This window comes from Haliotis cracherodii, unplaced genomic scaffold, assembly GCF_022045235.1.
Source record: "Haliotis cracherodii isolate W230 unplaced genomic scaffold, xgHalCrac1.p SCAF_12, whole genome shotgun sequence".
Classification (NCBI taxonomy): domain Eukaryota; kingdom Metazoa; phylum Mollusca; class Gastropoda; order Lepetellida; family Haliotidae; genus Haliotis; species Haliotis cracherodii.
The window spans coordinates 26,979,904-27,006,721 of NW_027266267.1; the positions used below are offsets into that span (position 1 = coordinate 26,979,904).

The following is a 26,818-nucleotide window of genomic DNA, read 5'->3' on the forward strand; positions in this document are numbered from 1 at the left end:
AATATTAATAAGACTACCTTCTAGTAAATTATATTCACATACGTACAGTTCATATGCAGTGCTATATCTTTCCACTGGGATAACAGCGCGACGTTGTATGTCATTCCAACATTTGGTACTCAACAACAAAGAGTCTTTGTGTGACCCTACCTGGTGTCCCTCTTTCGCGACAAATCTGAAGTCAATCGTTAGAGTTATCGAACTTCGATCTGCTGAGGGGAATACCTGTTTAATGACATCCGATCTTGCCAACCGTGAAATACGCCGTCATGATCAGTGGAGTGTAGAGGCCGGTATAGGTATATGGAGACATGTCAGTGCTGGTCGTAGATTAATCAGTGAGTGAGTGAGTGAGTTGGGTTTAACGCCGCTTTTAACAGTATTCCAGTTATATCACGGCGTGTCAGCTTAATGTGGGAGGAAAGCCCGAAGTGATGCAGGTCTCAGACGTTTATGTAGATTAATCAGACCGCCTACTTGGTAGATAGGACGTCTGCCCGGAGAGCGGAAGGTCGGAGGTTTATTTGTTGTTTAACGCCGCACTCAGCAATATTCCAGTTACATGACGGCGGTCTGTAAATACCCGAGTCTTGATCAGACAGCTCAGTGATTGCCATCATGGGCACCGATCTACACAATTGGTATACGATGACATGGATCAACCAAGTATGACCACCCGATCCCGTTAGTCTCTTGGGGCGGTCGGGTAGCCTCGTGGTTAAAGCGTTCGCTCGTCACGCCGAAGACCTGGGTTCGAATCCCGACATGGGTACAATGTGTGAAGCCTATTTCTGGTGTCCCCCGCCGTGATATATATTGCTGAAATATTGCTAAAAGCGGCGTAAAACCAAACTCACTCACTTGTCGCCTCTTACGACAAGCGTCGTCGCTTTTTTACGGGAAGCATGGGTTGCTGAAGACCTATTCTATCCCGAATCTTCACGAGAAGGTCAGTGGTTCAATACCCTGACCGCGTCATACTTATTGTTACCACTGAGATACCATGCCGCAGTTTAACATAGATACCACGCCAAGATAACCTTTACTGACTCCGGGCCGACCAGTTCTTGTTTCTCCCCTTATGCCGAGCGCCAGGCAGGGAAACAAAAAGTACCGTCTTTTATCGACAGGCCGGGGATCGAACACCGATTTTTTGCTCCTCTGGCAGACCCTCCACCCACTAAACCACGGAAGCAGTCTCATAATTGACACATGATTTATTGATATGAATATATGAAAAATAGTGAAGGTGTTAATATTGTGATATAACTGTGGTAATATTGTGTTAATTGTGATGTTTAACCTACGTTGTGTAATCATCTCGCGTTATACACGCCAGAGTGAGAGATCCATACACACAGAACCACGCTCTCGGCGTGGGTATTGATTGATGACGTGTAAGCCAGGAATACAACAGATAATCGAACTGTCACTGGTGATCTGCATGACAAAAGTGTTGTCTGATGCTGTTGATAAGATATGGCAGATGCGGATGTGGAATAGGAGAACTCGTTCACAGACCAGAATACAAAACTCTGTCACCATGAAGACGACGTATTTCGACATGTTGGCATTTACCACCCAGTGACGGATACTGTCTCAGATTGGGTCCCAAGATCCCACTTGCATCAGTCTGGTCAACATATACTACTCAAAAGAAGTTAAGGGCCACCCGATTCTTTCATGTAGCTTTTGGGGTAGAATAGGCCTTAAGCAAGCCATGCTTGCCGTAAAAGGCGATTTTGCTTGTCGTAAAAGGCGACTAACGGGATCGGGTGGTCAGGCTCGCTGACTTGGTTGGTGCATGTCATCGTATCCCAATTGCGCGGATCGATGCTCATGGTAAATAAATAAAATAAATAATGTTGATTCCACCAAAATGGTGGCTTTCCTGCCACATGAAGCTGAAAAACTGTGCGACGCGACGTTGGAACAGAAAACGAACTCGCTGAATGGCATGTTACTATTTGTATTAGTAACAGTAATATTTTTTTGTTCCAGCTCGGTCAGGATCTGGTGCTGTCTTGTCCAAATGGTGAGTAAACATGTGACCAAATTGTCCACTCAGAAAGCAAAAAGAATCGATAGCAATACACAACGTCATATATGATGGGTGGTTAGGCTCTGGGACCCGGATGGCGTGGATCGTGGCTCACAATATCAATCACTATCAATCGCCATACAGATGGTAGATGTGGTCTGTTTGGTGTTTGAAGTCGCACTTGACAAGGAGTTTCACAGACAAGCAAACCAAAAGCACTTCTATACTGACAGACAGACAGACCGATGTTTATTATTCTCATCCCCAATGCATTACAACACTCTCGACCCGTGAAGATCCGGGGTAGAATAGGTCTTCAGCAACCCATGCTTGCCGTAAAAGGCGACCAGGGTTGTCGTAAGTGGCGACTAACGGGATTGTGTGGTCAGGCTCGCTGACTTGGATGATGCATGTTATCGTATCCCATTTGCGTAGATCGATGCTCATGATGACAATCATGGATTGTGTGGCCCAGACTCGATTTTTTACAGACCGCCGTCTTTTAGCTGGAATAATGTTGAGAGCGGCGTGAAACAACAAACAAACAAATTCGCGCGCTCAGCGGTTGCCGATTGCATCTTTCGAGTTGCAACTACACAAGGATTTTATGAAAACTTCAATCAGATTCCACAGCGTGTTCACATTTGAACAGCTTACGGGATCGGGTGGTCAGGCTCGCTGACTTGGTTGATGCATGTCATGGATGACAATTTCGTGGATCGATGCTCATGATATCAATCACTTGATTGTCTGGTCCAGACTCGATTATTTCCAGACCGCCGTCATATAGCTGTACTATTGCTGAGTGTGGCTTTAAACAACAAACATCAACACTCTCACATAATAAAATACACACGTATGCCATTCCATATGGAGCATGTTTATACCCAAACTATACTCTGTATATAAGCATAACTACATCTTCTAGGTACCCGATCTACAACCTATAGAAGGTACCCCAGCTACGCCCTGTAGACACCCGAGCTACACCATGTAGATACCCGAGCTACGCCATGTAGACACCCGATCTACGCCATGTAGACACCCCAGCTACACCATGTAGATACCCCAGCTACACCATGTAGACACCCGAGCTACACCATGTAGATACCCGAGCTACACCATGTAGATACACGAGCTACACCATGTAGACACCCGAGCTACACCATGTAGATACCCGAGCTACGCCATGTAGACACCCGATCTACGCCATGTAGACACCCGAGCTACACCATGTAGATACCCCAGCTACACCATGTAGACACCCGAGCTACACCATGTAGATACCCGAGCTACACCATGTAGATACCCGAGCTACGCCATGTAGACACCCGAGCTACGCCATGTAGATACACGAGCTACGCCATGTAGATACCCGATCTACACCATGTAGATACCCGAGCTACGCCATGTAGACACCCGAGCTACGCCATGTAGACACCCGAGCTACGCCATGTAGATACACGAGCTACACCATGTAGATACCCGAGCTACGCCATGTAGACACCCGAGCTACGCTATGTAGACACCTGAGCTACGCCATGTAGACACCCGAGCTACGCCATGTAGATACCCCAGCTACACCATGTAGATACCCGAGCTACACCATGTAGACACCCGAGCTACGCCATGTAGACACCCGAGCTACGCCATGTAGACACCCGAGCTACGCCATGTAGATACACGAGCTACGCCATGTAGATACACGAGCTACACCATGTAGACACCCGAGCTACGCCATGTAGACACCCGAGCTACGCCATGTAGACACCCGAGCTACGCCATGTAGATACACGAGCTACGCCATGTAGATACCCGAGCTACGCCATGTAGATACCCGAGCTACACCATGTAGATAACCCAGCTACACCATGTAGATACCCGAGCTACGCCATGTAGACACCCGAGCTACACCATGTAGATACCCCAGCTACACCATGTAGATACCCGAGCTACACCATGTAGACACCCGAGCTACACCATGTAGATACCCGAGCTACACCATGTAGATACCCGAGCTACGCCATGTAGACACCCGATCTACGCCATGTAGATACTCGAGCTACGCCATGTAGACACCCGAGCTACACCATGTAGACACTCGAGCTACACCATGTAGATACCCGAGCTACGCCATGTAGATACCCGAGCTACGTCATGTAGATACCCGAGCTACACCATGTAGACACCCGAGCTACACCATGTAGATACCCTATCTACGCCATGTAGATACCCGATCTACATCTAGATACCCAAGCTACGCCATGTAGATACCCGAGCTACTTCTAGATACCCGAGCTACATCTAGATACCCGCTGCTTCTGTTGTAGCTGTCGTTACGCCCTCCGGTCTTTCTAAAACACGGGGTAAGTTGTAGGCAGGCTTGACATTGTGATCAGTGATGTTGTACGTGTTGTAACCATTCACACACCCCTCCTCCTCAAGGTCAGGATTTGGAATCAGCTTGGCTATGATCACCAACATATGACACCTTATAACTCTCCAACCCTAACCCGTGTTAGGTTAGATCCATCCTCCCACTGCTTGTCGTTATAGGCGACCATTTGGATGGGACGGTCATGCTTAGTGATTGATAGCGTGTCATCGTACCACTTCGGCGTGGATCGTTGTGCGTGTTTTCAGTCACTGTTTTGCCTGTCCTGGCTAAATTTCGCGTAGACCATCATGGTAAAACTGGAATATTGAAGACATCGGCGTCAGAAAACATACTTTTTAACTCCCATTTTAGCGCTGAAGTCGACATAGCGACCGTAGCGGTACGAGCATCGAAAGGTTATGATAAACTATGGGCTACGGTCGTCTCAGTGCTACGATTTTCTAGAACAGGGCCCATTAACGTTGTAATGTTGAGTTATATCAGCACGCACAGAGAAAGTTTCCAAATCAGGATAGAGCTCGTAAAACTGCTTTGTTGCCGACATCGGAAAGCCTTGAGCAGACGTATGAGAGATTTTACGACGCTTTACTGATCAACATGTCAAGCCTCCCATTTCGTAGACGTTGCAGCGTGCATGTAGTTGACGTAGTTGTGGATGCACGTTACATGGTTGTCGAAGCAGGTGACGTAGTTGTGGACGCATGTGTGCACATTACAGTGTAAACATCCAGGACACTGACCAGGGTAACGCTCCACAATGCGATCTTAGTACTATGAGTATCTTAGTCCAATGTTAAAGTGTGGAAGTCGGATCATCTTAGTGTTAAGATCGCTTTGTGGAACGGGCCCAGTAGCATGGGGCACGATGGGAGAAAATGTTTTTGTACATATATTTTATACAAGTGTGTTTGTACATAACTTTACATATATGTGTGTTTTCTACATATATATACATACATGTGTGTTTTGTACATAAATTTACATTCATGTTTGTTTTGGAAAGTTCAGTGTCGCTGTTGTAAAGATCCCCGAAGCATACTAGTCACTAGTTTTCAAAGTCAATTCAACAAAAGATTTTTTAAGATTTATTTAGTTAAAACCCTTGTTAATTGGCTACTTTATCAATAAATGAAAGCGTAACATTGTCTACATTCTGTCACAGGTTATATACTAACAGAAAGGGCTTACAGAACAGTTCAAAAGTTGGCTGTCGGATAAGAGCTTGATTCATTTAATTTTGAAAGTAACACTCAAACCCGTAACAAACTAGAAACAATGTTCATAAATTCCAGAAAATGTTGACATTCTAAAAAAATGGAAAACAAAATTCAAGGAATCATGATCAGTGCATTGACATATTGAACGTAATAGCACATCAGAAGAATACATTAATACAACGAAGCATGTTCTCAAACTGGCACCATCTTAGATCCGGGTTAGATCCGGGGTAGAATAGGTCTTCAGCAGCCGATGCCTGTCGTAAAAGGCGACTATGCTTCTTGTAAGAGACTAACGGGATCGGGGGTCAGGTTCGCTGACTTGGTTGATGCATGTCATTGTATCCCAATTGCGTGGATCGATGCTCATGATGTCAGTCAGCGGATTGTCTGGTCCAGACTCGATTATTTACAGACCGCCGTCATTTAACTGTAATATTGCTGAGTGCGGCGTTAAACAAAAAACAAACAAACAAATGTTAACTTTGTACCTCTTTCTTTAAAATCCCTGTTGAAGAAAGGGAAACTAAGAGCTCAGGAGACTAAGAGCTCACACCCTCCCAAAACGTTTTATCGATCGTAATTTCAAAAGCGCTTTTGATTTTAGGATACATCACACCGATGTTTGTTGTTATAAATAATTCAGGTTAGGGGCATGGTGGTTGTGCTAATTACTTGTGATGGTGTATACTGTAACCAGTTTTAGTTTCATTATTGTCACTTTTCTGATCGTTGTGTTGCCACTTGGAATGTATTCTTGTGTTCGGTGGTGCTTGTTTAATGTACATCAATACAATAGCTGAGCGAAATATTGAACCTATGCAATTTTGAATGTAATCAATTATTTAAAACAAATTTTAACATAAATTGTACTCTTATACATGTGAGCGTGAACGCTATATCCATGTCATTTTGGAGACATCGCTGTCTCAACAACTTCCTGAGACATGGGTCGTCACTGGGTTACATCCCTTCTGGAGAGTTGCCTCCCTTAAATGGTTTGCAGCGATTATGAACCTTGGTTTGTCAGCGCCATATCGGCATGTTTCACCGAAATATGGTGTTCCTCCTGCACTACGCTGCCACGCCGTGAAATAACTAAAATACCGTTCAAAGCGACGTTGAACCACACTCATTTGGTAAAAAGGGGTGGCGGGATAGCGTACAGGTTAAAGCGTTCGCTCGTCACGTCGAAGACCCGGGTTCGATTCCCTTTATGGGTACAATGTATGAAGCCATTTTGTGTGTTCTTTTTTTTTAAACTGCGGTGTGTTGGGCTAGCGCAATAAAATCGGCATTAGTTCGGACCAGTACAAGCAGCCACACGCACATGTGCATGCACGTCGCTACATCCGTGCATTAATCTTGGACGCGACGTTTTAAAACCCCATTTCACCTCGCCTCGAAATAATTTGTTTTCAGATTCAAGGTTATGACTGTTTTTAGTATAATTCAATGTAGAAGTCAACTGCTGGGTAAACTGAAGGTACGTTGCACAATATTACCACAGTGAAATGGTGTTGTAGTGTATGTTTGAATGTCTGCCTCCCACTTGTTCCAAGGCTGGACGGAGATCTACGCCAACTGCTACCTCGTAGTGCCGGACTCCCCGTTGTCATGGACACAGGCCCTAACCACGTGCAGCAGGTGGGTGTAATAATAATAATAATAATAATGATAATGATAATAATGATAATAATAATTGACAATAACGTGGAAAAAAATAAATCCACCTCTATTGCGACTATCGTTCGGAAAAATATGACTAATTAAAGACATAGGTACCATTATAGATTTACTTTTTTTAAAATAACTTTTAGTTCTGATTGTTGTACATGCACATAATATTACGGTTCTCAGAGTTGAGTTGTCGTTCTTTGTAACCTAAATAGAGGATATTATATAAATGTTCATGTCATACTATGTTTACGACACGAGTCTTTAAATTCCGCTATTTTTCCCGAACGAGAGCGAGCGAAATATCGGAATTTAGGCACAAATGTGTACACGAATATAATGTTCTATTTATTACCGAAGATGTTATCTACATACAGAGACATATAGGGTGTTTACCTATAAGGACAGTAAGTCGCAACAGCAGCGAAACCACAATTTGTCGAATGACGTTGTTTCTAGTGTAACGTCGACGTCATTCTGACCACATGTCACAATAAGATTCAAATGATGACAACAATGCCGTCCAGATGACGGAAACAATACCCCGTTGTCTCTGATGTGATATAGGGCACATATGATTTGTATGAACCCCGATATGTTTGCCCTCGTAGGTAATAAATAGAGAATCTCACCCGAGTGTCTTTTGATATCAAATATATCAACGAGTGTTGATATTGTTTATATCAAACGACACGAGGTTGAGTTTTTATTTACCGTCCAACATCATTCTTCCAACATTTTCAGTTTGTAGACAGTAATAAGCAGTGTCTTGAGTGTAAAAAGTACTGCTGACAGCTTCAGTAGCAGAGCCTTTAGTGATGTCATTTCATTGTGTCGTCATCCTAACAATGCAGCGATATCTACAATGCAGATATGCTTGCTCTCACCCAAACGATATCTCCTGTAGGAGCCAGTTTTTGGATAATAAATATATATATATATCACCGTCTTTTACAATTTGAAACATGGTTTGGTGCAGATATGGCGGGAGGTTGGCGGAGCCCGTGGGGTTTGATGTCACTGAGCAAGTTGGGAACCTGCTGAAGAGAGAGTCGGCCACAACGAAACGGATTTGGACAGGTAGGGTCGTGTTCAAACTCTGTAGCAGCGCCTATCAAAAGTTGTAAATTCCTTACATATCTGTCATTTACCATACGCCATGGTAGAAAATCCAAGTTATGAAACGCGATGAAGTGGAGCTTCTATAAAGTAGGCATGGCACCGTCGCTATTCGGAGTTTTGAATGAGTCTTAATGAATAATGCAAATCGTTTCCGGTCATCTTAGTCGCTGCTTATAGGTCATACCTACTTATTGGACTGACACGACACAATTGCAATAATGCAAGACAAAAACTTTCCAAATGCAATTTCAAAAACACCAGACGATAAAATGGCCAATGTGACCATTGCATTTTGCCGATTTTCAAGGTTACAATCGACGGGGACATTCTTCTGAGAGCGACACCATCGGGTACTGGAGCGACGGTCGGGCCACCACTGTTGACGTGGGGGTCTGGGGTGCTTACGAACCAAAGGTGACGACGGGAGACTGCGCGTATCTGCAGCAGACTGACTCGTCCTGGAAGATGTACATGGGCGTGTGCGACACACTGATGCCTTTTGTGTGCCAGGCACTCCCCTGCCCATCAGGTAGGTCCAACAATGTCAGTCTCATTACAATGGGGTGGTAATTCCGATAGGGCAGCTGTCTGCCTGAAGTCACGAAACCCATTCTCAGGGAATCGTGTCGGGTGAACCTTCCGTTAATCAGCCAATCATACTAATTCAATTGAAATGTAGGAGGGAGCGAATCATTCACAGCAGCATATCTGATTTCTGTATCTTGCAAACGAACTCAAGTAGACAGTTCCGAATGTAAATAACAAAAGTCTTCCCTAATTGATTGCATGGTCCATTAGTGTATTAGTGTATTATATCTACATTCTATTATGGACCATTTCCCAACCATTACTTCATTTGAGCCTGATTTGAATTTAAGTTTTTGATGAAAGTGATCTGTCCAGGGCTATATGCAACACAAAGGTGATGCAGCACTAATACAGCCAAGAACCAGTCTCTACAAGAATGTCTTCTGTACAGTGTGAGATACATACTGGTATCTACTTGTAGTACAACTTGAATCCAGCTGCTGTTATCATGGCTTGTATCCCCTAAAATGATTTATTTGGGATGCTATTAAATTTCTATCATTATAAAAGTGTTTTCTAACAAGTTAAGTATCGATATTTCATGTATCGTGTTGTTGATGGGATCATGACCTCACTGTCTGGATATGTATCATATCACAAGTGTATATTACATCCCGTAGTTATGGCTATAACAGGCATGCTGCAATGTGCTCACAGATAGAGTAACACATTCAGGCATTACACAGACCTCTTGAAATGTTTTAGATTAAATATTTATCTCATTTAATATAGGCAATAACACTGGAAGACCATCTTCATGTGTTAGCTTACCCTTTTTTTGACAGGTGGAGTGAAACTGGCTGTTTTGTGGTTAATATTCCACCCTGCAATTTGCAGAAGCCAAGACACTAGACATCACATGATCAATTAAACAATGTCTCACCTTATCTGGTTGTTTGCTATATATGTCAAAAGAAGACAGGGCTAATTAAGTAATACGCCCAATTGCATACTGAATCATTTGACAAAGCCACACCACAACTCACTGTGCAGAGTTGCTTCCCTTGGGCACATCAGAAACCAGTGATTGGGGGTTCGAATCCTGGTTCGCCCTGATTATGTTTCTAGGTTTGTCAGCACCATACATGTTTTCATGGGTTTTGCTGAAGTGGTAAATGTCTGAGACCTGTATCACTTTGGGCTTTTTTCCCACATTAAGCTGACATACCGTGACATAACTGAAATACTCTTCATTAAACCCACATCACTCACTCACTCACTAACTTAGACACTTCAACACACCTGATATTTTATCAAACCTTATGACTGAGACAGTTATGGAAAGACTTACCTTCAGTAAACCAATTAGTGTTGGACCTGTTTTGTAATCATCTTGTTTATTCATAATTATGATTCCTTTTGCAGGAACGTTCCGCTGTGATTCAGGGAAGTGTATTGGCAGCAACAACATGTGCAATGGAGAGAACAACTGCGGGGACTTCTCCGACGAGAGAAACTGCAGTAAGTACAATATGCATAGATGGACAATTTGTTTCCCTTGTAGGGATTCCAGACCACAATGGCTGACTCATACCCTATACCTATGGAAATATCCATCTTATGTGGGAGCCAAGTTGAATATGTCTTATAATAGCATGTCATGAATACTCTTTTTATCAACCACTGTTTTGGGGACCGCCTCTGTTGTGTAGTGGAAAGAGCGTCTACCCTGACAGCAGAAAGTCGGTGATTCAATTCAAGGCTGTGTCATAAAAAAGACGTTAAAGATGTTACTTGTTGTTACCCTTCCTGGGTATAGGAATAGAATAGAAATCTTTCATCAAATAACTTTTATGATATGTACAAGTCAAAGCACTTGTCTTGGAATTGTATATTAGTGGGAAACTGTGCATGCTGTACTTGAGATTTGTTTTTTGTGACTCTAACAGTGATGCAATTTATGTTACCAGATTATATAGGTATATCTTTGCTTATAAAAAACCTATCAACTAAAATAAAATACTAATTACATTAATATTTATGCATTTCTGTTCATTATTGACTTTAGGAGGAATTATTTGCAAGTACAATTATTAGCAGGCATGTTTTCCACAATCAGCTGTTATTTATTTTTGTGTCTACATACAAATGTATGTGAAGCAATAGAATTTAGTCGCCACAAGATATTTTTCAAGGTAGTCATTTGGTACCTCTGAAGTTTAGACAAATTGATATTAAGGTCACATTGGCGACCGTTTTAGGTGCCACTTAGATAACAGTATGTTGTGATATGTGTTGTAGATTCGAAGTGTTCCTACTACTTGACTGACCGCGAGGGCGTGGTGACGTACCCCAGTGGGGCTGACAACTACCAGGGGAAGACTACCTGTCAGTGGGCCATAGAGGGCGCCGTTGGATCCAGGCTCCAAGTTTCTGTGAGACCCATTTATCAGTTGCTTCATTTCTTTCTTTACTTGCTTAAATCCCTGTGAAGATTATTATATTATTATATTATACATTTATTTACGCAGGTATCCAGGTACTAACATCTTATCAAATGCGGCTTTTTTGTCCCCCCACCAGTGGAGCCATTTGCATTCCACATATTCTCAACTCCCTGGGGAGTATACAACCCAGCTGCCTACTGGCGCTAGAGGGTTTTTACTTCGACCTCATATATCAGGTACCCATTTCTTGCTGGGTGAGACCACCTCCGTGGTCTTGTGGTAGAGCGTGCACCCGAGAGTGGAAGGTCTGGAGTTCGATCCCCGGCCGCGTTATACCAAAAGACGTTAAAAGATGGTACTTGTTATTACCCTGTCTGGCGCTTGGCATTAACGGGTTAAAACAAGGACTGGTTGGCTTGGAGTCAGTATACTGTGTCTGAGTGGGGTATTCATGCTAAACTGTGGCATGGTATCTCAGTGAGCTAGCACTATAAATCGGCATCAGTCCGGACTAGTACAAGCAACAACACATACACGTGCATGCACGTCGCTATATAAGTGCAATAATCTTGGACGCGGCGTTAAACTCAATTTCATCTCACTTCAGCTCACTTGCTTGGTGAACAGAGGCACTTGTCAAGCGTGACACCACATGTTTGACACTTGCGTTTTGGGTGGATGTTCATATTCGTGGTTCCACTGTCTGGTCATGAAACAAACAAACAAACAAACAACACCTAATAAAACATCCTGGATAAATCTCTGGGATTCTATTTTTTAAGACTCTATTGATATTACAGTTTCTGAGCCTGGCGACTGAGAAAGGCCTGGACTTTGTGGAGGTGTGGGTAGGAGGGAGAACCATCGCAACAAGCACCTTGCTGCATCGTCTCTCCGGCACCACCATCAGCAGTCACTACATCATCAGCCCCAACAACAACGTCATTGTCAGATTTTTCTCTGATTTCTCCTTCCAGTTTGGAGGCTTCAGCTTTCGATGGAACTCAGGTGAATAATATAATTATGAGAACAGTTTCTTATCCTTTGTGGTTGGTTTGTATTATGTAATAACATGCATTGAAGGATTTGAAAAGCATGTCAATAATTGTACAGAGGGACTAAGACATCCATCACATGGAATATTGTTTTCAGATTTTCGCTGTGATGTGTTGTCACTACCGTTGACCCGCAATGACGTGGGTACATTGTCCACCACTCTGACTGTGTTCACCACCGAGGACTGTCAGCAACAGTGTGTCAACAGCCCCACCTGTGTGGCCTTCGTCTTCAACACCGTCCAGAGGAGCTGCCAGGTCTTCGCCACCATGCCACTAGCTGTCCCTGACCCCTGCTGCGAGCTCCACGTGAAGACCTGCCCTGGGGAAGTCGGCTACACCAGTAAGGAGAACAAGATGCGTTTAATTTAAAAAGTCACAAGTTATAAAATCCAAGGGACCTTAGACTCGCTTATTTTTTAACACTGAATAAGTGATGGACTGAAATAATATTTCAAATTGGTCTATTGCAGAATAGGCTTTGGCAAATTCACAGTCCTAACTTGTCCTTAATGCTGATATGAAACTTCTTTGTTAAGTGTGCTTCATGCTATTCGATGCTGTATTGTGTGTGCTGTATTCTGTATGCTATATTCTGTATTCTATAATCTGTATGCTATATTCTGTAAGCTGTATTCTGTATGCTATATTCTGTATGCTCTGTTCTGTATGGTTTAGTCTGTATTCTGCATGTGTAGGCTGTATGCAGTAGTCTGTATGGTATATAGTCTGTATGCTGTAGTCTGAGTCTGTATTGTATATAGTCTGTATGTTGTAGTCTGTATGGTATATAGTCTGTATGCTGTAGTCTGTATGGTATATAGTCTGTATGATATATAGTCTGTATGCTGTAGTCTGTATGATATATAGTCTGTATGCTCTAGTCTGTATGGTATATAGTCTGTATGCTGTAGTCTAAGTATGTATGGTATATAGTCTGTATTTTGTAGTCTGTATGGTATATAGTCTGTATGCTGTAGTCTGTATGATATATAGTCTTTATGCTGTAGTCTGTATGATATATAGTCTGTATGCTCTAGTCTGTATGGTATATAGTATGTATGCTGTAGTCTGTATGATATATAGTATGTATGTTGTAGTCTGTATGATATATAGTATGTATGCTGTAGTCTGTATGATATATAGCTTGTATGTTGTAGTCTGTATGATATATAGTCTGTATGCTCTAGTCTGTATGGTATTTAGTCTGTATGTTGTAGTCTGTATGGTATATAGTCTGTATGCTGTGTTCTGTATGTTGTAGTCTTAATGCAGTATGCTGTAGTCTGTAGTCTGTATGCTGTAGTCTGGATATTGTTCTATATTCTGTGTGCTGTATGTATCCAGAAGTTAGTTAATACCCTTATAACACAGTAACAATTTGTCAATTTCATATTTTAACAAATTATCCATGTTGTCTACACCTACACAGTGAGTGAGTGAGTAGCAATATTCCAGCAATATCACGGCGGTGGACACCAGAAATGGGCTTCACACATTGTACCAATGTCGGGAATCGAACCCGGGTCTTCGGCGTGACAAGTGAACGCTTTAACCACTAGACTACCTGACCGCCCCTATATCTAAACAATTGTAACAACAACAAATTTTTTTGTAAAATTGAGGTTAGCCACTGGTTAAACTCGAGAAAGAATTCATGTGTCCTTATGTAAAATTCATATCAAAATCTATATCAGTGTACTTATTTTCCAGCTGTGCCATCAATTCCCAACTTGGGTGGAACCCTGTACGCCACCGTGACCCCCCAGCGCCTCCACTCCCCCCTCTACCCGGTGTACTATCTGCCAGGGGCAACCATAGCATGGACAATCATAGCAACTAGCAGAAGAGTTGTCTCCCTTGAGGTGAGAGGCCCAGTGTGTCAGGGGTAATAGGGCACATGCTTTGAGGCTGTATTCGCTGTGAAGATCCGGGGTAGAATTGGTCTCCAGTAACCCATGCTTGTCTTTAGAGCTGACTAACGAGATTGGGTAGTCAGACTGGCTGACTTGGTTGATGCTTGTCACCGTATCCCCACTGGGTAGATCGAGGCTGATGATCACTGCTCCAAACAGATGGAATAGTGAGTGTGGTGTTAAACAACAAACAAATAAATAAGGCTGTATTCACCTCTGACCTGGTTCGGATTACAATTGAAGTTAAAATGTTAGGTTTTTATTATTAGGTTCAAGACTTTTTCTAATAATTTTCATAAAGTTTCACAAATGTGGAATAAAATTAACATTATAAGAACAGTATCATGACAAAATGTATACACAGGTCAAGATAAAATCTCTGCCTGAAAAGTTTTGTCACGTCTATATTATGAATCTTGCAATTCCATTGGTTAATTTGTACCACATAACGAAACAATATATATTTCAGTGTAGACCCTGATGTCATGTACCTGACCCTGACCTTGAATATTATCTTGTCACATGATCATTATTTACCTGTCACATGATGAATATTGACATGTCTGCTAGAAAACAAGATGTTGTTTGGTATACTAACATTTTACAGGTCGCATCTAGGTTACTGTAATGAAACAGAGGATGGTTTAAAGGCTTCATAAACTTTAAAGTGAATTTCGGTATAACAAAACAAATTATTACTCTTGACAAGGTCAATATGCAAAAAACAAGGACACTCTGACTCGAACCCTTTGGCCTTTGACCCCCTCAGGGGTCAAGTCCTCAGTTCCTTGTTTTCGCATCTTGACCTCGTCAAGAATGATAGTTTATCTATTGCTGTATTTCAGATTCTGGATATTGACCTAGCAGTAGGCGACACTGTGACAGTGCTGGATGGTGACGGGCCATCTTCTCCAACTGTCGCCATCATTACTCAGGGTTCTCCACACAACAGTCTCATCTCGACAGGGACTTCGTTGTATGTTCTGTTTAAAACGTCGGACATTGACAGAACAAAGAGAGGATTTCTCTTGTCTTATCAGTCAGGTAGGCCATTTGAACTATCTTGCTTCATCTCTTCTGCATCTCTACTTCATCTCTGCTACATCTGTGCCAATCTCATTAAAATCAGATCTTAGTTCTCCCTATCGCTAAACAAAAATCTGAGGACATCCTATTACGTGTCATGTCAGAATGACCTTTCTCGAATTTTGACCAATCAATGAAATGACTGACAAGAAATCGACATTGGCCAATCAGAAGGCAGCATTGGCCAATCAGAATTCAAAGGCAGCTTTCTCGAGCTTTACGACACAAGTTTCAAACTGGCGACTATGCTTCAAAACATATTTTAAAGATTTTTAAACTGATAAGAAGAACATTCTGGAATGGCTTTAAGATGGCATAGATCGTAATCTAACCCTGTGGCGATTCCAGGTTAGAATAGATCCCCAGCAAACTATATGCTTCTTGTTTTTGGTGACTCCATTGATCGGGTGACTTCTTTGACTCGTTCATATCAATCACAATGTCTTGTTTGATACAAATATGAGCATGCAGCCATCCTGTCTTGGATTATTGCTATGTATGACATTCAGCAAGAAATCAAAAGGGGCAGACATTTGCTTCAGACTTGGGGTCAAATGTCAGCCTCTGAGCAGACCTGGAGACATCCATGAAAGCTGAATTATAGTTGACCAGACAACAGGAAAATCAACCACAGCTTGCCTGGCAGAGACTTGAGCATTTGCAGGCCACTGCGATACAGTTGGAATATCGCTTCAGAAAATACTTATTCAGTCATTCACTCATACATATTTGCTTTAACCTTGATGATTAAATAGAAATATTGGAAAGAAAAAATAATGAACACACAATGCCATTTAGAAAGTGGTCAAATGTAACAAATGTCATATTTTGGATAACACTTTCTCAGTAAAGTACAGATTCTCATACATTTTGCATTTGGGTCCCATCCGCAAGATATTTCAGTGTAGGTTCGAATCCCGGACAGGACTCACCCCAAAAAGTACTAGAATCTGTACTTTACCTAGAAAGTGTTATCCCAAATATAACATTTGTTACATTTGACCACTTTCTAAATGGCATTGTGTGTTTATAGGTTTCGGCCATGGGAGCAGTGCCAATATACACTTGTCAGAGGGGTACTCAAAGTACGTGATCTAGACTACCAGTTGTCGGACTTTCATTTTGTGGAATCCTCACTGGCTGAGTGGGTCAGATCACTGACTTTGTGTGCTGGCGATTAAGTGCCTCACTCTGGCAGTGTGGGTTCGAATCCCAGACAGGACTCAACCCCCAAAGTACGAGAATCTGAACTTCACTGAGAAAGTGTTATCCCAAATATAACATTAGTTAGAAAAAATAATGATGAATTTATTATAGCTTAATCATCTTTGATGAGGAAGACTTTTAGAAATTATCAGCCACATGTATAATTACTGCTAATTGTTGTCTTCAGGGTGTGATGTGGAAATTTCGGCGACATCTGGCACGATATCCTCACCAGGGTATACCACGGGACAATATCCCAGCATCCTCAGCTGTTCCTGGCTTTTGTCAATCTCCACGCCCCTCAGACTCAACTTTAACTCCAACTTCAGGCTAGAGAATGGAAAGGATTTTCTTCAGGTATTGACTCTAGGTTCTCTTGTTTTGCGTTCTGAATTTTGAATCGGGTTGAAAAAAGTCTTTGGTGGCAGTTAGGTGAGAATAGAATTGAGGTGAGGTGAAATTGGGTTTAACGTCGCGTCCATGATTATTATATAGCGACGTGCATGTACGTGTGTGTGTTTGTGTGGCTGTTAGTACTAGTCCGGACTGATGCCGATTTATAGTGCTAGCCCACTGAGATACCATGCCACAGTTTAACATGAATACCCCACTCAGACACAGTATACTGACTCCGAGCCGACCAGTCCTTGTTTTAGCCCCTTAATGCCAAGCGCCAGACAGGGTAACAACAAGTCCCATCTTTTAACGTCTTTTGGTATGACGCGGCTGGGGATTGAACCCTGGACCTTCCGCACTCCAGGCGGATGCTACCACTAGACCACGGAGGCGGTCAGAATAGAATGGAGTTTTATAACACCCAGGGTGATGAGGAATTTTTTCACTCCTCCAAGATCAGGAATTGGATCCAGTATCTAGTACATTAACTTGTGTGAATGAATAACATAATGATTGCTATCGCGCTGTGTACAATATTATGTTTCATGACGATCATTTCCTATGTGCATGAAATTATTTTCTTTCACTGTTTTAAAGATTTATCGTACTGTATAGGGCTGGGACAATATACCAACTGTGAGATCCGATACTAATCACAATACCGTGTTCGTAATGTATCACGATACTTGCATGTGCTCTTATCTGTGGTGCGTAAGCCACCTTTTTCAAAGACCGGATGGCAAAATACCTGGCACACTGATGATTTACAGTTGGCAGTGTCAAGTATTATGCAGTGGATGAAATTATACGTTTTCACCACTAATTGTCACTACTGATAAATGTTTGGTTGAACAGTTATTAAAACAAACGTTAAAGGTGAGAATCAATATTTTGTACTTAGGAAGTAGGAAGTAATTGTACCGTCTCCGGAGTGTAGTGGATAGTGGGTCTACCCGGTGTGCAGAGATCAGTGGCTCATCCCCAGCTGTAATATATTAAAATATGGTACTTGTTGTTACCCTGCCTGGTGTTCCGCGTTACAGAGATAAAGTAAAGATTGGTCAGTTCGGGATCAGTATTATGTGTCTGAGGGAGTATCCATGTTGAAACAGACAAGGTATCTCAGTGGGCTAGCTCGATAAAAGAAACACAACACAACACTATGAGTGCAATAACCTTGAACATAATGTATACCCCATTTCACCTTACCTTTCTGAATAAGATGTATATATGTAATTATGATCACTGATTATTTTCTATGTACAGGTGTATGAAGGGAACAATGAATTTGGAACCCCAGTGCACTCTGGGTCAGGGTTCACGGGGTCAGGGTCACCAGGTCAGGTCAGCACCGAAGGAGGTCGCCTGTATGTGCGTCTGTCCACCAGTGCTACAGGGACGGATGTAGGATTCACAGCAGATTTCACTGCAGGTACTTCCCCTTATCTTAACCACTGGCTCATTTTTACAATGTTGTGGAACATATTTTACTTTGCCTTCAAAGCAAGAACGTAATTTTCAGAATTTGAAAATTACATCATACGAGGAATATATAAGAATTTCTATGCCAAATTTTCTTCGAGAAACTGAACATGTTTTAATAAAGACATATGAGAGTTTTCATTTATAACTCATGTATAATTCATGTACTTTTCCACCTTCCAGGTTGCCCACAAGTCATAGATTCAACACTTGAAATTCAGCCAACAAATTACGCTCGTTACCATGGAGATCGTATCACTGTTTCCTGTAAGGTGGGATATGTGTTTTCGACGGCTGGCTTATCGGCTCAAACCAGCGTACAGCTGACATGTTCTGAGGGGAAGTGGAGCATCAGCCCTGTCCCATCATGCTCACGTAAGTCCACTGTGAACATATCTGTAGCGTATCGTAAGTCCACTGTGAACATATCTGTAGCGTATCGTAAGTCCACTGTGAACATATCTGTAGCGTATCGTAAGTCCACTGTGAACATATCTGTAGCGTATCGTAAGTCCACTGTGAACATATCTGTTGCATATCGTAAGTCCACTGTAAACATATCTGTGGCATATCGTAAGTCACTGTTAACAGATCTGTGGCATATTGTAAGTCACTGTAAACATATCTGTTGCATATCTTAAGTCCACTGTAAACATATCTGGCATATCGTAAGTCCACTGTAAACATATCTGTGGCATATCGTAAGTCCCCTGTGAACACATGAAGCGCATCATAAGTCCACTCAGAACACATGTGTAGCATATCGTATCTGCACTGAGACCACATGTGTAGCATATCGTATCTGCACTGAGACCACATGTGTAGCATATTGTATTTACACTGAGACCACATGTGTAGCATATCGTATCTGCACTGAGACCACATGTGTAGCATATTGTATTTACACTGAGACCACATGTGTAGCATATCGGCAGTAAAAGTATGAAGGACAGGACAAGGGCCTGTTTTGACCCTCAGGATCTGTGTTATGTGAGAATTAAGGAATGTTTTATAAATCGCCATGGAAGATATCAGATGTGTTTGTATGAATAAAAACTTTGTGCATTTCAACACTAAACTTTTAAACTTTTGTAACACAAAATGTTTAGATAAAGCTAAAATATGTGAAAAAGGCTGATTTGGGAGGGTTTCTGGCAGCATTTATTGAATATTTGAAATGAGCAAATCGTTGATAAAAATTAATTTTCTGATGAACATATTATAACCATTCTTAAGTTGTCAGCCATTTGAATTTGTATGACCATTCTTTCTAAACTTTATGTAACTTTATATCTTGACATCTCTCATATTCTTCTACCTCATCCTTTATGTAACCAAGTCAAACATATTCTTATGATTATTGACATGTTACTGACATGCTAGATTTAAGTGAAGTTAATCATTTTTATGTTTTTTTCTGAAACAAAGGATCAAGAGGTAACACATCAGTTGAATGATGATAGTTTTGACAGACTACTAAGAGTCCATCTAGTTACTCGTACAATAGACTCCTCCCCACAAGAGGTAACAGATTAGTTGATAGTTTTGACAGATTACTAAGTGTCCATCTAGTTACAATATACTCCTCCCACAAGAGGTAACAGATCAGTTGAATGTTGATAGTTTTGACAGATTACTAAGTGTCCATCTAGTTACAATAGACACCTCCCCACAAGAGATAACAGATCAGTTGAATGTTGATAGTTTTGACAGATTACTAAGTGTCCATCTAGTTACAATAGACACCTCCCCACAAGAGATAACAGATCAGTTGAATGTTGATAGTTTTGACAGATTACTAAGTGTCCATCTAGTTACAATAGACACCTCCCCACAAGAGATAACAGATCAGTTGAATGTTGATAGTTTTGACAGATTACTAAGTGTCCATCTAGTAACAATAGACACCTCCCACAAGAGGTAACAGATCAGTTGAATGTTGATAGTTTTGACAGATTACTAAGTGTCCATCTAGTTACAATAGACACCTCCCCACAAGAGATAACAGATCAGTTGAATGTTGATAGTTTGACAGATTACTAAGTGTCCATCTAGTTACAATAGACACCTCCCCACAAGAGATAACAGATCAGTTGAATGTTGATAGTTTTGACAGATTACTAAGTGTCCATCTAGTAACAATAGACACCTCCCACAAGAGGTAACAGATCAGTTGAATGTTGATAGTTTGACAGATTACTAAGTGTCCATCTAGTTACAATAGACACCTCCCCACAAGAGATAACAGATCAGTTGAATGTTGATAGTTTGACAGATTACTAAGTGTCCATGTACATGTAGTTACAATAGACCTCATCCCCTCTCCCTTTATACTAATAGAAGTTTGTCTGTTTCCATGTATTAGACTTTTTTTGGTTGATACATATTCTGAGACATTAACTGATTGTTTCCCAAAATGTTTTAAAGATTTTTAGATTTTTTGGAGATTTTAGATATTTTTAAATAGGAAATTGTTAGTCATGAAAATGTTCTTAAATGTTCTCATGTCAATTGGCTCTTATTAAAATCTAAATGTCCAAGAATGTTTTAACTGATGATATAAGCACTAAAGTGTCAGTTATTAAATTGTTATATTTTTTGTCCACTTTTATGAAACATTTAATTGATGGATTCTTTAACCAAATCATAAAACAACATTCATGGAACACAAGCCTTCAGCCCCAGTATGAGAGTGCCTTGGAAGCCTTCAACATTAGTGCGACCTATAACCTAAATACTAGTTCATGGATTCTCTTCCAGTCGGAGGTAGAGCTTCTATACCAATAGGAGATGTGCAGTGCAAAGTTTGATTTCGATTTCTGAGAAAATGTTGCTTTTTTCATGTTTTGAAGATAGAAATGTGTTGGATTCAAAATCGGGGTATTAGTGAGCTCGCTCACTTTTTGTCTTGTTCAATTTTTTTATCATTACAAGAAACAGTTCTTGGAGAACAATTTAAGAATGATATTTAGCTACATGCTCTTAAACTTGTTAAAGGCCAGGTTTTGTTAAGTGTTTGGTCTATTAGAGTCCTCCATTGAGGATGGATAGATGGGGTAGTGTTTTTGTGTGATAAGTAATGCAGGTGGTAGTGCGAGTTGGGAGAAATCATTTCGTGTATAGGATCTCTATACAGTGTTTCAGATAATCTCACCCAGTAATCATTAATTGTTATATGCATGTATATGGGATTTCTCATATTGTTATGATATATAAGTTGTAGCAGTATCATGAGGAGTACCTGTGGTTTTATTCATCCTGCATTAGGTTTTATACACCGAGCTGGAGTTATATTGCTGAGTGCTGCGGTAGACGACTTTAAAAGTGTGGCCTCAATTTTCTGACTAATTTGGTCACCTTGGCTATTTGATTTTGTATTTTGCATCCTATATCTTTGTGTCCGTTGCCTGTTAGTGCATACACTACATTTTGTCAAGAATGAAAACTTTCTTGATTAAAAGATAAGCAGAAATTGGGTTAAAAATAATGCACAGTTTTGATCTCGCCAAACTCGCTTAAAATATATTATGCTAACGAATCCTAACTTTTCGATTGTCAGTTACTGCTAATGTTAGCTCCAAACACAGATATACGGAGGCGCTTTGTCCCTATTTCTACGGTTTCTTGTTTCAGTGGTGTGAAGAGTTTAGTTACTGTGTAAGTGCATAGGTCAACATTTGTAAAAATAGCATATTCCCGATGCAAAGAGAACATTTGGTCCCAAGATTATGGGACCGCCTCTGACTGGAGAGCGGAAGGTCCAGGGTTTGATCCCCGACCGCGTCATACCAAAAGACGTTAAAAGATGGTACTTGTTGTTACCCTGTCTGGCGCTCGGCATTAAGGGGCTAAACAAGGACTGGTCGGCTCGGACTCAGTATACTGTGTCTGAGTGGGGTATTCATGTTAAACTGTGGCATGGTATCTCAGTGAGCTAGCACTATAAATCGGCATCAGTCCGGTCTAGTACAAGCAGCCACACACATACATACACGTGCAAGCACAAGGCTATATAAGTGCAATAATCTTGGATGCGACGTTAAACCCCATTTCACCTCACCTCACCACCAAAATTATGCCTTGGATCCTTGAAGTTCTAAAAAAAGTGATAAGGAGCCCAGGTGGCTCCCTGGTAAAACGTTTACTTTGAGAGTTGTAATCAAACTGAACCTGATCAGGGAATATGTAACCATGGAGTGATTCTGTGTAATATAAGCACACCTACTTAGAATGTGTACTATCACTATGTACTAGCTATCAGATGTACATGTATTTCAGGGGTGTTCTGTGGCTCTCCTCCCAACATCAACAACGGTGCCCTGGTGTCTGTGACGGGCCTGTACGGCAGCGACTCCGCGACATACACCTGCAACACCGGCTACTCCACCACACAGCAACAGACCGTCACCTGTCTCAGTACTGGACAATGGGCCACACCACCATCATGTTCAGGTATAGCAGAAACCGGCATTGTACTATTGGTAAAGACTAGAATTAACAACATATATAGTGCTGTCTTTGTTCTCATTTGGAACTGCCCGTGTAAGTTCGTTTTAGAGATAGAGAAATCAGATATGCAGTAGTAACATCCCCCATCTGTGTTCCAGCACCAACATGCCCACCTTTACCTTCTATTTTGAATGGAAACTTTGAGGTGCTGAAGGGCAACGACAATGCCCACGGCTCCGTGGTCCGCTACAGCTGCATTGTTGGGTATGACATCATCGGCGTGGATACCCTCACCTGCAATCAGGGTGTGTGGTCAGGGAACAGGCCTCTCTGTGACAGTAGGTTGAAATTAACTGTTATACATATGGCATATGAAAGTATTGACTGAATAAAATCCAACATTACAAGCTAAGTTTCAAATCCGAAAATATTCACCAAGTGTGTTTCTTATCCTAAATATATCAGGAATAAGAATGGTATTCTACAGAAACACACTTTTGTTATCATGTGATGTTTTCTTTCATTCAAGGAAGTAATTGAGAAACTGTGTAGGAATTCAAAGCCTGAGTGAACTGCCTGTTTAAAATATAGTACTTAATTATTTGCAGCCTATATAATGTAGATGGTATTTAGATATGGTAATTTTGATATTATAACACTGAAAACTTATTAATAAAACATCTAAAACGTTGATACAATTAAAACATTTTCAGAAGAAAACTGTCAAAGTCATTTTGTTCTTTCATTCACTGCCAACATTGTTTCCATTGTGACAGAGGTCAAGTGCGGCCTTCCTTACGTCGACCATGCGACCTTGTCCCCAAGTTCGGGGGTGTACGTGAATGAAGATGTGACAGTTTCTTGTGACTCTGGGTACCAGTTGTCGGGACCAGCAAAGTTCAAGTGTGGTATTGACACGCCTCCACAGTGCAACAGTAAGTCCAAATGTAACAAATGTCATATTTGGGATAACACTTTCTTAGTAAAGTACAGATTCTCGTACTTTTTTGGGGTTGAGTCAGGGTGAGGCACCTAATCGCCAGCACACAAAGTCAGCGATCTGATCCACTCAGCCACCGATGCTTCCACAAAAAATGTGAATAAAGTCCAAATGTCTGTCTTACAGGGATAGAAATGATGGATAGTTTTCAAACATGCCAAAGGACGCTTCTGAAAAAGGGGTTCGAAATTCCATCTTTTACAATGCCAATGACATTGTTAGAATCATAACCCTGAAATAATTCCTTAGCATACTTAGAAATGTTTTTTTAAACTAAAAATATTTGTGGTATGAAGCAGTTCCTCAAGTGCTTTCCTTCAGGAACTACTGGAGAAACACATGGAAATGAAGATATGAGATTGCTTCTGATTTAAACAGATAAACATGAAGATTCAGAAAATGAGGAAGGTCACTGGCCTTTGTGTACAAAAGTTGACAGCAGACAAGTTTTAAACATTCAGTTTCGCATTTCTTACTTCATTTGCATAATATATATATTTTGCTTGATTTGTAATAATATATGTATCTGGTGATGACAGAAGCATGTTAAATCTATGAACGTTAGGATGACAATAGAACTTTGCTTGGAAATATAGTTACCATAACTTGACATACAATGGACAAATAAGCAGGAAGTGGTACTCGGTTTCAACACAGTCTAGTTCACAAAGTTAGCATTTTCTTAAAATTCATGGAATTTTATAATGAAGTCCATTCTCAATTTCCAAAGTATGACAACTCAGTCTGAATCTCGTGAGGGATGTTTTAATATTTTGCGAATTTAAGAATGACAAATATGGTTCACATTTAACACAAGTTTAAAAAAAAAGAAAAATATGACATTTTTTAACTTGCAAGAAGTTCGCTATGCCAGATCTGCTGAAAATTGTCTTTCAAACGTTGTTGAAACATATTTAGAAAACATTCTGGTTTCCATACATTTGGAACCTCCAAACATCTCCGAACCCAAGTTTACAATTCAATTCCTTAATTTAGTTACCCAATTGACTCGACCATGTTCATCATACAGGCACAACATATTGCAGCATTTTCTTGGTAAACAGAAGTCTGGCATCTTTAGTATGTTCAGCCAATATTCCACGTTTCAGACATCAACGAGTGTACGGAGGGGACATCAGGGTGTGCTCAGCTATGTTCGGACAAGGATGGAGGCTTCACATGTTCGTGCAACGAAGGCTATCGGCCACTCAGTGCTGGGTCGCCTGACTGCGAGGGTAAGTCGGCCACACACAGGAACTGTAGTTATTGTGGTTGGAAGCTTAGAAGCGTTAGTGTCCAACAGTGACCACTATGTCTCAATTATACTCATGTTCTTCTGCTGATTCAGATGTAATGCTGATTGAACAGGTTGTTGTAGGGGACTCAGGGGGCCCAGTCACCTAAGGCGCCACACTTCATTGTGCAGAGTTGCATCATTAGGCTTGCCAGAAACCTATAATTGTGGGTCGAAATCTTCGTTCGCCACTTTTATGTTTCTATTCAGCACCATACCCTTACTCATGGGTTTCACTAAAATGGCTTCTGGCTTTCCTCCACATTCAGCTGACATGCTGTAATATTACTAGAATATTGTTAAAAACAACATTAATCCCAACTCAATCACAAGTTGTTGTAAGGGCAAGGTTGACCAAGCCAATACTCTGAGACTTAATGCTTCTCTTGCTAGTGGTAATTGTACACACCAGGTGCTTGCCGGCCATTGCTACCTGTAATACTGTTGCTGGTCTTACAGACATAAATGAATGCGACTACAACAACGGCGAGTGCTCAAACACGTGCGAAAACTTCCCTGGCGGCTACCGCTGTTCCTGTCCCACCGGCTACCAGCTGTACACATACAATGGACTGGGAGGGATCTTGATCCCCATCGGCGAGACCGGAGACAAGCCCTGGAACTTGTACCACATCAACCACACCTGTATCAGTAAGTAATCAACAACACCTGTATAAGACAGTGACTAACCACACCTGTATCGGTACAACCAGACCTGTATCAGTACAACCACACCTGTGTCAGTACAACCACACCTGTATCAATACAACCACGCCTGTGTCAGTACAACCACACCTGTGTCAGTAGAACCACACCTGTGTCAGTACAACCACACCTGTATCAGTACAACCACACCTGTGTCAGTACAACCACACCTGTGTCAGTACAACCACACCTGTGTCAGTACAACCACACCAGTGTCAGTACAACCACACCTGTATCAGTACAACCACACCTGTGTCAGTACAACCACACCTGTGTCAGTACAACCACACCTGTGTCAGTACAACCAGACCTGTGTCAGTACAACCACAACTGTATCAGTACAACCACACTTGTGTCAGTAGAATCTGAGTGATGACCTGTTTGTGTTTGCTGCAGGACAGAAGTGCCCGGCTCCAGCACTGACAATCCCCAATGGTCAAGTTCTGACCACGTCGACCACCTTCAGTGTCGGTGACCTGGTCACCTACATATGTGACATCGGCTTCATCCCCCAGGGGGAGACAACCCTGCAGTGTGTCAGCAGCAACACATGGAGTGCCTCGTTTCCTGTATGTGTCGGTAGGTGTCTTCTTCCACTGTTCAATTGTTTGGGACAGAAACTAAGTTCCTATTGATGAGTGTTGAAGCTTGAATAGAGTTTATTCGCAGACTGTATTTTTGTATTGTAATATTGTATTTGGGAAGATTCAGGGATGCATTTCAGCTGGCAATGAAATTTTGGGAAAATTTCACTAGTGGTATGATGCAGTCTTAAGTGAATTATCTCCCTTTCTAAATA

The 26,818-nt window shown here is 41.4% G+C and overlaps 1 protein-coding gene across 1 annotated transcript in view; it reads left to right on the forward strand.

The window, feature by feature from the left end:
- The window catches only part of LOC139457247 (uncharacterized), a 119,463-nt gene that overhangs the window by 25,055 nt on the left and 67,590 nt on the right, over positions 1-26,818 (forward strand). Inside the window, exons 2-21 of the mRNA XM_071238658.1 lie at positions 2,002-2,035; positions 4,372-4,407; positions 7,219-7,303; positions 8,313-8,413; positions 8,763-8,984; positions 10,409-10,504; positions 11,285-11,418; positions 12,231-12,438; positions 12,583-12,828; positions 14,199-14,350; positions 15,247-15,445; positions 16,881-17,050; positions 18,356-18,521; positions 18,755-18,946; positions 22,850-23,023; positions 23,179-23,358; positions 23,797-23,955; positions 25,130-25,255; positions 25,774-25,965; positions 26,416-26,598. Coding sequence (XP_071094759.1) covers positions 2,002-2,035; positions 4,372-4,407; positions 7,219-7,303; positions 8,313-8,413; positions 8,763-8,984; positions 10,409-10,504; positions 11,285-11,418; positions 12,231-12,438; positions 12,583-12,828; positions 14,199-14,350; positions 15,247-15,445; positions 16,881-17,050; positions 18,356-18,521; positions 18,755-18,946; positions 22,850-23,023; positions 23,179-23,358; positions 23,797-23,955; positions 25,130-25,255; positions 25,774-25,965; positions 26,416-26,598 — 3,055 coding nt within the window. The remainder of the gene's footprint in view (positions 1-2,001; positions 2,036-4,371; positions 4,408-7,218; positions 7,304-8,312; positions 8,414-8,762; positions 8,985-10,408; positions 10,505-11,284; positions 11,419-12,230; positions 12,439-12,582; positions 12,829-14,198; positions 14,351-15,246; positions 15,446-16,880; positions 17,051-18,355; positions 18,522-18,754; positions 18,947-22,849; positions 23,024-23,178; positions 23,359-23,796; positions 23,956-25,129; positions 25,256-25,773; positions 25,966-26,415; positions 26,599-26,818) is intronic.